This window comes from Thamnophis elegans, chromosome 8, assembly GCF_009769535.1.
Source record: "Thamnophis elegans isolate rThaEle1 chromosome 8, rThaEle1.pri, whole genome shotgun sequence".
Lineage (NCBI taxonomy): Eukaryota > Metazoa > Chordata > Lepidosauria > Squamata > Colubridae > Thamnophis > Thamnophis elegans.
The window spans coordinates 42,356,272-42,370,664 of NC_045548.1; the positions used below are offsets into that span (position 1 = coordinate 42,356,272).

At 36.4% G+C, this 14,393-nt stretch overlaps 1 protein-coding gene across 1 annotated transcript in view; it reads left to right on the forward strand.

The window, feature by feature from the left end:
- Nucleotides 1–14,393, forward strand: part of CLVS1 (clavesin 1) — a 72,004-nt gene that overhangs the window by 37,435 nt on the left and 20,176 nt on the right. Inside the window, exons 6-7 of the mRNA XM_032222578.1 lie at nt 9,848–9,958; nt 13,800–14,035. Coding sequence (XP_032078469.1) covers nt 9,848–9,958; nt 13,800–14,035 — 347 coding nt within the window. The remainder of the gene's footprint in view (nt 1–9,847; nt 9,959–13,799; nt 14,036–14,393) is intronic.

Below are 14,393 nucleotides of genomic sequence, written 5' to 3' on the forward strand. Positions count from 1 at the left end.
AGTAAAGTGTATTATATATTGTAGTTCATAAGTTCATTACTATATTGTAGTTCATAAAAATAAGGATCCCTCTCCTAGAAGTGTGGTTCTGCTGCCTGATGTAAATAATTATATAATATTCAAAAAAGCTACATAGTATTTTCAAAGGCAAAAGTGAAATAATTGAAATAATACTGGAATACTGGTTTCTCTTTTTCCCTAATGTACCATTGATAAATTTCCTTGTTGAGAGAAATGTTGTGTATATAATATAGTTATACTATAGTAGTGTGTGTGTGTGTGTTGTGTGTGTGTGTGTGTGTGTAAACAATTGGGTCCTTCATTGGGCTTTCTAAAGAATGTTACGTTGCAGTCCCAAGTTGATTGATAGGAAATGAGCATTTTTGTGCAGAAGGTTACTATTTGCCTCTGTCTTATTTAATCATAAATTCCTAATGTTACTTACATGTTACATTTTGCTCTAGATGTAAGAAGAGTGACTTAGCTACACTTTGCATAGTTAGTTGATGAGAATATAGTCAACACTGTATGCTACCATGATTTTCCAACATCTTATGCATAATAATAATTTGCAGTTTTTATGTCACCAATAGTAAAACTTCTCTGGATTTTAAAAGCAACAATTTATTTATCATGCTTCTGAACATATGCCTAGCATCCCTGTTGTGAGTGTTGAGTATTTTAAAGGCAGATAATATAAACCTATGACCTTTGGATCATAAATGTAGTCATTGGAAGTTTCCAATTGGCTGTTGCGATATGCCTTACTGAACAGCAAGTGTGGGTGTAATTAATAATTTCAATTTTGGATCAACACAGATTTAGAATTCAAAATGCCAGTTATTCTGTGTTTCTGTGTCTTATTCTGCTTTTTCTATGTGGGGCATTGGAACATATAGCAATCCCATTCTGTCCATCCTATCACTTCCTGAAAGGACTGTTGATTTCAGTTTAAATCTGCTGCATGTAAGCTCAGTTTTTGCAGTCTTGAAAACCAATGATTGAAGGATAAAAGAGTGAATTATGCTTCTATTTGGTTTAAGGATAATAGTAGTTTTGGAAGATTTTGTTTGGACAAAGGATTAAAAACATCTGCTGTTCCCACAATTCAACCAACAGCTATTAAAAGTAAAGCTTTCTTGAGGTGAAGTAGTTGGTGTCATTTATATTTTGTTCAGCATCTGAATTATGCAGACATGTTCTTTATATAGCAATGTATTAAATAGTAATAAACTTCTTATCAGGAACAGTATTTGAAAGAAATGTATTGTTGTTGGGTTTACCAAAGGCACAGGAAAACATGCATTGTTCTGTTTTTTATTGCCATACCTGTCACATTCTCAGTATACTATTTCTGGGGCAAGTGTTTCTCTAGAATGCTGTGTTCCAAATGCTCATCAACATTAAAAGATTTGTTTTTAAAGTGTCAGAATCAGAAGGATATTGGAATGATGAGAAATTATATGTTTTATCAATTGGTTTAAAAACTGCACATTAATCCTTATCATTTAAAATTGTAGCTTTATAGATAGGCCTTCATGAGCTCTTACAAGCTGAGAGAAAACGTACAGATAATTTGTGATATAGGTACTGCCAATGAAACCATGTACAGTGGCTATAAACATGGCTTTGCTGCACCAATCACTAGGATGATATTTGCTAATTTTCAAGCCGTTATTGTTAGATACTAGCTTCAGTTATAACGGTTTCCATCAAGGTCCTCTGTTCCGGTGGGAACAGAGGTTTAATCTCATTGGTTGAAGGGTCTGACAGCTCCCTATAAAAGGGCTGCTGTCAGACTCAACCTTTGCTGGATTGTTCATACTTGTTCTGTCGCAATAAAGAGCTGTTGTTACCGTTAGCCTGTGTGTGCCTTTCCATTTTCCAATCTAACAGTTATGTTTGTTTTGTTTGTTTCCCAAAACTTAATAGAACTGGTAAACCAAACTAATTGTGACAGGGCAATGTTAAGTCGGGTCATTAAATTCCTGCATAAAATTTATTACCTGCATTACTGCATTCAGATTTATTACTCACTTTTCATAAATGGTGCAACGTTGGGCATAAAATAACATTATTACTCTCATTACCTGACCAATCTGTTCTGCAATAATAATAACAGGTAATAAAAGTATAGAAAAGGACAAGATGAGTAAAATTGAGACACCTATCAAAGTTGCATTCTATGATACTGCTGGTAAAATCTTAAAATTTAAAATACTGAAGAGAAAAAAAGAGATTCTCTAATGGAGTATCTTTGGAAAGTGTATTCCATTAAATTGGACAATACTTTTGTCCAGGTCCTCTTTGCACATCATTTTATTTTTGTGTAGAATTTGGTGGGAAATGATGAGATAAAATGAGCAGTAGCAATAAATTTGAAGAACAATAGGATGAGCAACAACAAAGACAAGATCAGAGAAGAAATTTGAGTCCAAGGCAGAAAGTAATTTGAAAAAGTGTCTCAGACCTAACTTGGAACATAAAGGATGGGAGGGAATTCAGATTTGCAAAATTCTTTTAATGTAAACTTATAATAGAAATAGTATTAGCATTCAAAACTTTGGTTTCCTAATATAATCTACCTTGAAAGGCTAACAAATATTGTTTATGATTACAGGGAATAAGGTATAATTTTCTTTTTTCATAGCTTTTGTGTTTGAGAGAAAAGTTGTTGGAAGCCTCTCATTCAGTGTTCTTCCATGAACTTCCCAAAAGATCATCCTGGCCTTTAGGACATCCCTGGGAGGGAGAAATAAAAAGAGCTGGGCATTTAAAAGCCCCAAACATTAGCTGAATAGAACAGCACAACAAGCACCAAAGTAAATAATATTTAAGTCTTTTCTTATATCCACACATTCAGATACATTCAAATCAGAGGTGGGTTCCTATTGGTTCAGACCGATTCAAACCAGTTTGGACCGGTTTGGACCAGTTCAGCTGAGTAGGTAGTAACTCAGCCTGCCATGCCCCCGAACTGGTTCTTTCGGCAGCCCTAAAGGATCTGCTATCTTGTTTTTCAGTACTGGCATGCATGCGTAGTGTGCATCAAGTGTGTGAGCACACAGCGTGTCCCTGAGCGAACCACTACCAGCACCAGCAGCTGGAAGCCACCCCTGATTCAAATACATAAATATGCACACATTTCCTTGATTTTCAAATAATTTCCATTACGATCAGATGGCATCTTTGAGTGTCACCCAATTCTTTTAGGATAAAGATATTTTTTTCTGATAGCATTATGGGCAAAGAAGGAGCCTAAATAATGGCTATATCCAGTGATGGGCTGTAAACTTTTTAACCAATTCTCTGACCTAATAAATGGCTCGGTGGTCATGGCTGGGTGGGCATGGCCAGGGTGTGTGACAGCACTCAGTCTCCTGCAGCACTCTGCCAGGCAAAACGGAGTGCGGGGGTTCGTTACAAAATGTGGGCTTTGTTTTGTGACATCCAGATTCAGTGAACAAGGGGTGTGATTTGCACAGAAAATGCACTTTTGTTTGGTTATGAAAAAAATATCCCCAAAGTCAGATGTACACTAAATGTAGACTGACTTTTAGCTACACATCTTCCCAGCAAACAGCAAATTTTGAAGCTCCAAATAAAGAGGATTCATTTTAGGATTAGTAGCTACAGTTTGCATGTTGGAGGTTCCTAAAGGAATGCTGGAAAACTCTGTATTTTAAAGAACATTTGAGGGAGGGGTGCAGAGAGTAGCCCTTCTCTGCCTGAAGTTGAAGAGATCTGGCACCAATCAAAACCTGTTTGTGAAACAATTGGTCAACACTGACAGGGTAATCCATTAGTATATGAAAATCAGAGCTCTTTTCTGATGATGTTACCTAGTTTGGTAAAAAAGGGGATATTGAGAAAAATGTATGTAGCATTTTTGTGAATCATCAACAATGACATAGACTCAATGGCATTGGCATGTATATTAATCTATCTATCTACTACTCAATCTCTTGTGTCTGTTTGCAACCTTCAACAGGACAAAATAACACATCATAAGGCATCAATTTTTGAAACAACATACCTCAAATGGACTCATTTTCACAATGCATGCAAAATCCAGAGCCCACTCTAGCCCTAACCCTGTGAGATTAAATTTTGATAAATTTGTATCTGCTTTAGTACTGCCATACTGCTGTGCTGCTGCGATCAGCCATAGTCATGTGACTATCATTTCCAATGCTCTAGTTTCCAAGTTTGAAAAACACTGATCTAAGAAGTATAAAAATTCAATGTCTATTCTAATAGTCCAGAATAGGTCTGTTATGAAGTTTAAAGTATATGGTGAATGAATTAAGAAATATAAACAAGTGATAGGGGAAGAGTAAGACAGAGTTAAAGAAGTTGTACACTCTGGTTCTTAAAAGGGTTGTGAGAATGGTTGGTCAAAATACTTTGTGCCTGTAAATGGATCTGTCATGCAATTAGCCATTGATACCCAGCTTAAGGAAACAAATCCTTAAAATAGAATTACATAACTTACTTATGATAGTTGCTTGAGGAGAAGGACAGATGGAATTGGCATAAATTTTTCATTGCCTTTTTTGCTGTGTTTACATTGCAATGTAATGCTCTATGGTTGTTCCCAGAATGGTGAAATTCATCAGCCTTTGATATTTAGATTGTTTAATGGTGTAGTGAAGAAAGCAGAAATCAGTCTTGCTGAGGAAGAAAAATGGAAGAATGAAACAAGTGTTTTTCCTCTTTCACAAACTGCATGAATATTGTCTTTCTTCCTGTGCAATTTATCTTCATTCACAAATATGTACTATCTGATGCTACTGTCAGGGATAGATTATATTTTTCCTATAACTAATTATTGGGTAGCAACCACATTATTTAGTTCTGGTATTTATTGTAAATGAATAATGGCTTGCTTTATCATTGATTTACTGCATATAGATTTGTTTGGAATAGCATGGGGCATTTATTATGCATAATGTCATTCTCTTTGCTTTATTCTGTACACCAGTAAACTTCATTCATGATGTAAATGACATCTTAAGGTTCTTATTTTTTAAAAATATATATTGCCTCTGGAGAGACTTGTTTAGAGGGAAATGTCACAATAATGTACAAATAAAGGGAGGTATATGGTTTTCCACTTTCTAGCCTAGAGCCTTTAGCACTAGACCAAACTGACTCTCGAGTTATAACAGAAGTCTGTAATGCTACAATAATGTATATGCAAAATTGATTCCTCTTTTTAAAAATGTATTAAGCTGAATTTGCAAAGTATAAATAGTAAAAAGCAGTTAGGAATTGCACAACTATGAGAGTGTCAGCAGAGGTGGGTTGCTGCTGGCATTACTGCTGGTTCGATAGCTCAAACATTTTGCGCATGCACGCTGGCTTCACCCATGCACACGCCAGATGTGTGCTCCATGCACGTGTGCATTTGCAAATAAAAAGCTCTGCACATGCACAAAAATTTAAAAAATGAAAAAAACTTTTTGCACTGAAAATTGTTCTGTGCACGTGCAGAACCGAAAAACAAGATAGAGGCCCCATAGGAGAACCGGTTCAGGGGTCTGGCGGTTCCAGTGACCCAGGTCGCCAAGTTACTACTGGTAAGAACCCACCTCTGAGTGTCAGAAAGATGAGATTTCTTCCTTTTCTTTGTTTGTTTTCAAGCTAAGAACTTAGTCAAAATCACCAGATAATCGGTAGAGAGTCAAAATATATTTATTCACTCAAAGCTGTCAAGGTGAGCATGGTTTTTCCATCCTTTTTACAGATCTTTTAGTTCAAAATTTAGACAGCCATTATCAATAAAATAAATGTTTCAGCTTATTACAATAGTTTTTGCTTCATCAGCATGAACATATTCCTTTCATATTCTGTAAAAACATATGTTTCCTTATTTTAAAGTTATGGCAAACTTCTTTATTTCTGCCACCAACAGATCATGCGCTTCTCTAGCGCTTGGGTTACAGAAACATCTGTATTACCATCATCTCACTAATATTGCACAAATATCCAGGGCTTGTGGAGCAATTCTACAGATAGCAACTGCTTTCAGATACTAATCCTGTGGCAACATATATTGTTGCCAGGTTGTGCATAGCAGTCCTTAAAATCTATCAGATGATGGAAACAAACATCTAGTAATGTGAGGATATAGTCTGCCACATACCAACTTTTATACTTCCCTACACCCAACTAATTCTTCTAGATTCCTTTTACACTCTTGTTTTAATATATACGTACTTTCTGTTTTATCTGCTCTGTTTAAAAATTGATATTATTTTGGACTCTGATTTACCATTTATGCTTTTTAATTGATTGTATCCCATCCTCCTTAAGCTAGCCTGTGATCATCATAAGATTTTCATTTGCAGAAGTCTCTTTAGGATGTCCTTGGTACTCTCTGAGCTTGTTTATTTTCTTGCAGATGTTTCATTACCCTCACTAGGTAACATCATCAGTGCTAATAAGGAGTTTGCTGTCAGTTCATATTCTGGGGGAGGTCTTAGAGATCCTTTGGTTCGGCTGTTTACTGATGGCTCTTTGGCAGTTTTTTGATTGTTGGTCTGAAGTTAACGCTGGAATTAATCTATGCTGATCTGAGTGGTGATTACTGGTGGAGACGTGTGAAAACATTTTCATTAAAAATTATATTTAATTTCACAATATATAGACAAGTTTATCCATAGTTTCAATTGGGAAAATGTGACAACCCTAGACCAGGCCAAATCCAAACATGCCAGGGAATTTCTAGAATTCTGGCACTCTCACAAATCCATCCTCAATAGACTCATAGACATTAACAACATCTATAGTCAATGTAAAAGAAACAATCAATCAGTCCAAATGAGAACAAGAAGACTTCAACACCTCTCCACCAGTAATCAGTAATCAGATCAGCATAGACTAAGTTGAAGGTTAACTTCAAATCAACAATTAAGTAAACAATACCCCAATCAAGAAACTGCCAAAGAGCCATCAATAAACAGCCAATCAAATGATTTGTAAAACCACTCCCATCCACACAGACAAGCAAGCCACCAGAATATAAACTGACAGCAAACAGCACTCCTCAATAGCATTAATGATGTTACCTAGTCAGGCTAATCTGCAAGAAAACAAGTAAGCTCAGAGAGCACAAAGCACCCCTCATTTCATCCCTAAGCTACATATATTCTTCCTTATTTGTACATTTTGTATTTACCAGATTCATCCTTTTTGCATTTGAGCCTTCAGTATTTAATCTAACAGAAAATTAATGGGTTTGGGATGATTTCTTTCAGTGGAAGTTTTACTTATACTTTTAATGTAACATTATAAATACCATATTAAAGAAAGTGATGAGATTTGGGTATAGTCAAAATACTGCTCAGCATTTTGAATGGGTAAGAGGAATTTAGAGGATGAATATCAGATTGCCTTCATTTGTTAGTCTCTTCATTTGTTCAGAATTAAAGATGTTCCTAAAAATGTTTTTTGCCAGCAATAGCAATGCTGACAATAACTATAAAGGCAGTGCTGAAATGAATTGAAACTAAATTAAGGATATTAAATTTGATTATCTCTGTAATATTTCCTTCCTTCCTTCCTTCTTTCCTCCTTCCTTCCCTCCCTCCATCAGGTTTTTTTTTTGTTCCCCCATCTGTGTTGCTTGCTAGCTTTTGCCAAACCCACAGACTGGCTGTTTTCTTGTTTCCTAATTTCTTGGCATATTTGATTCAGTTATAATGCTGACTTTCGTGCTAAAAAGAATGAAACTGAATATAATTTTCTAAATGGGAGCATGTGGGCAGATCAAGAAAGTGCTTGATTTACCAGCAGGAAGTAAAGGTTTGCAGCTAACATGCTAGTGATATTCATGAACAAGGTGTGATAAACTAATGTCACAAAAGTATTATGAAGAAAGACTTCCTGTTTGATTTTTCCTTGCTTTATTTCCTACAGTGAAAAGTATGAAAGAAATGGTTTAACAGGATTAATCATATGCTGTTAAGTTCTGTGGTTCTATTTCCATCTAGCTGGCAAAGATATTCAGAATGAAAATGTTTATAACAGGATTTTTTTGAAGAGGCATAACCTAGCAACAGGCATTCCATTAGGGTCTCTTAAACAGAAAATCAGAAAACCTAGAGAATACTGCACCTGCTCTAAGATGCAATAGAAAAAGAGATATGATAAAAGAGAATATTTCTGGCTCAGGATTGAAATGAGGGACGCTTAATCCTCTCTGAGCTTGGTTGTTTTCTTGTAGATGTTTCATTACCAAACTAGGTAACATCATCAGTGCTAGTAAGGAGTGGGGTTTGTTCTCAGTTTATATTCTAGTGGCTTGCTCTGTCAGTGTTGGTGGGGGTGTTTTAGAGGATTGGGCTGTTTATTGTTGGCTTGTTTGGCAGTTCCTTATTGGTTTGATATTATTCTTGAAGTTAATCAATGCTCATCTAGGTGCTGAATGGTGGTGGGAGATGCTTTGGTATTTTTTGTCCTCTTTTTGGCTTGTGGATTATTTCTTTTGCATAGTATATACCGGTAAATATTGCTTATGGCTATGTGTCTATTGATGGCTAGTTTGTCAGAAGGCCATGCTTCTAGACATTCCTTAGCATTTTGGGGTTTGGCTTGGACTAGGATGGTCACAGTTTTAGAGTTGAAACTATGATTGAATTTGATTGCTTGAATAGGGTGTTCAAATTATGCATTTGTTTTGAAATGGTAGGAATTTCATTTACTTTTAAAAGAAATTTGGCCTCAATCCATCTATTCTTGCAGGGTGTTCTACACAAAATATTGGATCTGTGGAAAACATTCAACAAGGCGTCTGCTTTTTCTGAGAAATCCCAAAAGGAGCCTGCTTGCCATGTTCTGGTTACCTACAGTTTCTGAATTTTATAGTCCTTTGTGAGCTTAATTCTGTTTTTCTACTGGTGAGCTTTTATTATTAATGTTTTGTTTTTATATTGTAAATTTCTACTGGCTAGTTTTATCTGGAGCAAGCAGGTTATAAATGTGTTAAATAAATGAATAATTGAGTAGTATATTGTAAAGACAGCTATTTGGTTCTGTTGAATGCACAGCTCTCTCGTATTCAGAAATCTCAAGAGAAGAAATTTGCCCTTCATCTTAAGTGCATTTGGAATGAATACATTCGCTGTTAGTTTATTCCCTGTTTTCCTCTGAATCGAATGTACTGATTTAACAGGATCTATGAGAAATATAATTTCAGATGCTGCATTCTGGTTACCTGAAAAAGAATCCTACTGTTGTTGACTCTGAAAAGCTTGACTCTACCTGCATACTAATTTGTTGGGTATCTGTTCAGAACCCCCAAAGCAGGCATTTGTGTCAGTTGCCATGGCGCTGTTGCTGTTCCTCCCTCTCGACAGCTTCACTTAACACCTTCCTCTATCCTTTATGCCCCGTTCATTCACCCAGAAAGTTCAGCTATTGAAACAATGCCTTGAGGAAGGGCTGAGGAAGGGCAAAGGCACAGGGTGAAGAGGTAAACCATGCCTGTAGATGTCTAATGGGACTTAGTTCTGTGAGCCTGTTGGGAAATACAAACCACAAACCACGTCATATTCATGCTTGATAGATATGCACATATACAAACTCTTATGAAAATAGAACTAGGATGAGAGTAAGCCCCAGCTGTGGGTTTTTCAAATTTGTTCTATTGTATAAAAGACCAAATCGAGGACTAAAGCACAGTGTAGCATGGCTGCGTGGTTGAATTGTGTCTCAAATGCACCAATTAATAGCCAAGACTTCTCCTTTGACTTCTCTTTCTCCTCTGACTCCCGACAACAGGCCCCGCTGTTTATCTCTGTCAGTCTCTGTTAATTAGAATCTGTTTCTTTCTTCTCCACAGGACAGCTTTCCTGCTCGCTTTGGAGGCATCCATTTTGTGAACCAGCCGTGGTACATCCATGCTCTCTATACTCTAATCAAGCCCTTCCTCAAAGACAAGACACGGAAAAGGGTAATGAGAAAATGAAACAAGTCTGTGTGTTGCAAGGCTACACGTGATATTAGGGAATTTCTATTCTTCTCTGCCTCTTCCTTTTTCTCTTTGTGGTTTGCAACAAGGGATGAAGTCTCAGCTGGATTTTGTCAGCAGCCTACATCTAATCACTATTTCAGCAGGAGAAATTATTTCCAGATTCCAAGCCAAGTGTCAGAAAATCTTTCATCATATTCACATGGAAAAAGCAACTTTATGTAAAATATAAAATTATCTATTTTTCAACCCAATGTCCTTTTAATGTCATGGATTATTCATCCTGTTCCCTATCTGCAATAGATCTATAAAAAAAATCCAGGACACAATAGGTTGCTAAACACATGGATAGATAACATTTCAAGTCTATGTTTTCAAATCCTTTTTTCCAAACATTTTAACCTTGGGAGAAATCTCTAATTTTGCTGTTTAGTATGTTGTCTTTTATGTAACCAGCTGAGAGCAAAATCACTGATAATAGTTAAACTTCAAATGCTTTTATAAAATAAAAAAAACTTGAGATATTTATTTTTATGATGCATGAATGCATAAGTATACATCCATTTTTCTTTTGCGGGGAAATGCAAAATTATGCTAAATAAAAAGTAAGAAATAGTAAGCAAGAGTTTGTAAAGTTATAAAAGCTATTCATAAGAAGGAAGCAACACCATAAAAATTGTGGTTGACTAAAATTAAGAATATCTTTGAAAAGTGAAAGATAAGATATTCAAAGTGGCATGGTGGTTCAGGTGCTAAGACACTGAGCTTTTGATCAGAAAGGTCGGCAGTTTGGCAGTTTGAATCCCTAGCACCCAGTAACGGAGTGAGCTCCCATTACTTGTCCCAGCTTCTGCCAATCTAGCAGTTCAAAACCATGTAAAAATGCAAGTAGAAAAATAGTGACCACCTATTTCCATGCGCCTTTGGCATTTAGTCATACCAGCCACATGACCATAGAGACATCTTCGGACAGCACTGGCTCTTTGGCTTTGAAACAGAGATGAGCACCGCCCCCTAGAGTCGGGAATGACTAGCACATATTTGCGAACCGTTACCTGAGATATTCAAAGAAAAATAAGACCATGTACAAAGCAGTATATGAGGTGTTATGAGTAGTTTATTTATATGCCGCCCTTTTCCCTGGGGGGACTCAGGGCGGTATATGGACATGATAAAAGCAAGGAAGAATTGTTTGAAAGTTTAGAAAAGTATCCTGAGATATAGCAAATGATGCTTAAACAAATTAGATTTATTTAGATTTCCCTTTCTTCAATATTTCCCTATTTCCTTTTTGAGACTATTATTTTTTATTATTTTTCTGTACTTTGGGACACATTATTTTATCCTAGCAGGAAAAAGGCATAATGGAGATGTTTTTATCTACTTATGAATATATAATTCATTCATATGTATGGTTTAAAAGAGTTACTTGTAAATGCAATTCTTCTAATGGAAAGCATTGTAGCCACAGAGGCAATTTGGTTATAATGTGGCTCTAGTCTATTTGCTTGAACAAATCTTTTTTAAAAATTATAATAAATTGAGGAACATTGTGAACACAGATTAGCAAGCTGCAATTTTACAGATAGTTCCATAGAAATAAAATCTTTTGAATTTAATGATACTTATACCAGCCTAGCCATGGAGAGGATTAGACTATGGGTTTTTTTTAATGTAGAGTCCATTCATCCATAATGAGGCAAGAATCTTTCAATAAGAAAACATTACTGTAAATTTTATATATAAAAATCTTATAAAGACATCCGTTGTTATATTGGATGTGAGAAATTGCAGGTCAATTCAATGTGATGATTTTTAAAAATCCTATTATGAGAGCAATACAGGTGGAGGGTGCTAATTTCTTGCTATGTATGGCGTTATGTTTTGTAGTCTCTCATTGTTGTTTGATTGCAGGGCGTGTGGATCTATGGGAGGACAAGGGGGAAGCAAATGCAAAAATGCATTGTGACATCATGATTCAAACACCATTAACTTTTATCACACATCAGAATGCAGGATACGTAAGGGTGAAATATTGCATCATGATATTACCATGTGTGTATTGCCATTTGGAGATAATCTAGGTGTCCTCTATACACTTCTGTTGCAGGAGCACATAGTTGCTCAGAGGTTTGGACATACTTAAGGTTAGGGTTCTTTAGGAATCTTACCTGAAGAAACTTGGTTTCAGATGCTGCTGCTCTCTCATGCCCAGAGTTTTCTGTGTCCATAGCAATGGTTTCTCAGCTCTCTGTCAATGTCCTTTAATGCAAAGCTGGTTGAGGAATTCTGGAGTTGAAGTCCAGAGGTCTTAAAGTTGCCAATGTTGGAGATCCCTGTACTGCACTCATGGTGGAAGAACTTCAAAGATCAAAGTCAAAATGGAACGGAAACTTCAACATCATTGTTCTTTAACATTTTATTTTCTCATCCATGTTTGTACAGTTTATATTTTCATTACCATTTGTTTATTCAATAATCAAACACAGAATTATTTTATTGGATTGATGTTATCCAATCCTTGGTTTATGGCTGACAGATTTCTTATACATATATAAATATGTATCACCTTCTAATAAGATAGTAGTACAATAAGATGATGACTATGCTTAAAAATATCTTTCAAAAGAGACAGAGAACAAAAATGAAAAGAATACTAAAACAAGTAGGCAGCAGAATAGGAGTTCAATTAACTACCTCTCTCAGTTTCCTGATATATGACTTGTTAGTTGGAGCTGAAGTCCAATACATCTGGAAACAGCTGAAATACATGACAAGTTTCAGGAAAAATGGGCTGATTTTATCTTGGTGGTCAACAATATCGGCATAATGGCTGGACTCTGTTGTCATTCACAAGGTAAACCTCTTGTTGAATGTGTGAATGTCCAAATAGGGAGACCAAAATTATTTGCCTGCAAACAAATCAGAAGGCAATGAAAACAACAAAAGCTGGCTGAACAGGCCAATCACTATTTTTTTTTTTGCAAAACAGTAGTACACCTGGTTCTCAACTTATGATCACAATTGAGCCCAAAATTCTCACTTATGTTGTTAAGTGAAAAATTTGTTAAGTGAGTTTTGCCCCATTTTATGACTTCACTTGTCATGTTTGTTAAGGGAACCACTGCAGTTGTTAAATTAATAATATGGTTGTTAAGTGAATCTAGTTTTCCCATTGACTTTGTTTGTCAGAAGGTCGCAGAAAGGGATCACATGACTCCTGGACACAGCACCTGTCATAAATGTTGGTCCATTGTCAAGCATCTGAATGTGAATCATGCGGCCATGGGGATGCTGCAACGGTCATAAGTATGAAAAATAGTCACACGTCACTTTTTCCAGTGCCGTTGTAACTTCAAACGGTCACTAAACAAACTGTTGTAAGTCCAGAACTACCCGTAGAGCTTTCTAAACATTATTCAAAGGTAGGTTTTACACAGTGGTGGGTTCCTACCAGTTCAGACCAGTTCAGTCGAACTGGTAGTAGCTTGGCAGCCTGGGTTGCTGGAACTGGCAGTGACCTAGGCCTGCCACAACTCCGAACCGGTGCTCCAGGCAGTGCCATATGCACCACCATCTCGTTTTTTGCTTCTAGTTGTACTGCGCATGCAGCGCACATCAAGTGCATGCGCAAATGCGCAGCACATATCTGAGTGAACCGGCAGTAGTCTCTGCCGGAAGCCACCCCTGGTTTTACATAAAGGTCAATTCCATTGTTCTTTTGCTATTAATGTACTTTTTTTCTTATTTTTACAAAAATCTTGATTATTGGAATGGCACAAATACACTAACAACATCTAATACCTGTTTTGTTTTTTAAAAGATCTTTCTTCACGGAAACAATCTTAACAGCCTTCACCAGCTCATACACCCTGATTGCTTACCTTCAGAGTTTGGAGGGACTCTTCCTCCCTATGATATGGGCACATGGGCTCGGACGTTACTTGGACCGGATTACAGCGATGAGAATGATTACACTCACACATCTTACAACGCCATGCATGTGAAGCATTCGTGTTCCAACCTAGAGAGGGAATGCTCTCCAAAACTCATGAAAAGGTAAGATTAAAGAAAAAGCTTCCATCTAGAATAATTTTGCTTGTTTTCTCTCTTTGAACTAGAGGATTAGGAAATATATCTGAGCTTGAAATCTTGAAATCACGATGAGGAGCAAGCAAGAAATTTTGAAAACTTTGCCATCTACTGTTTATACAGATTTTTGCAGCCCAGAGAGGAATGCCCTTGGAAGTAATGTTACTGGGTCCTCATTTTGAAAACAGGTGTAAAGCACTGTGAATGCTATTTTATGCAGAATAAAAATTATATATGCACATATGCGCACACACACACACACACACACACGCACACACACATATATATATATAAAACATGCTCCTGGATTTTATCAATGACAACT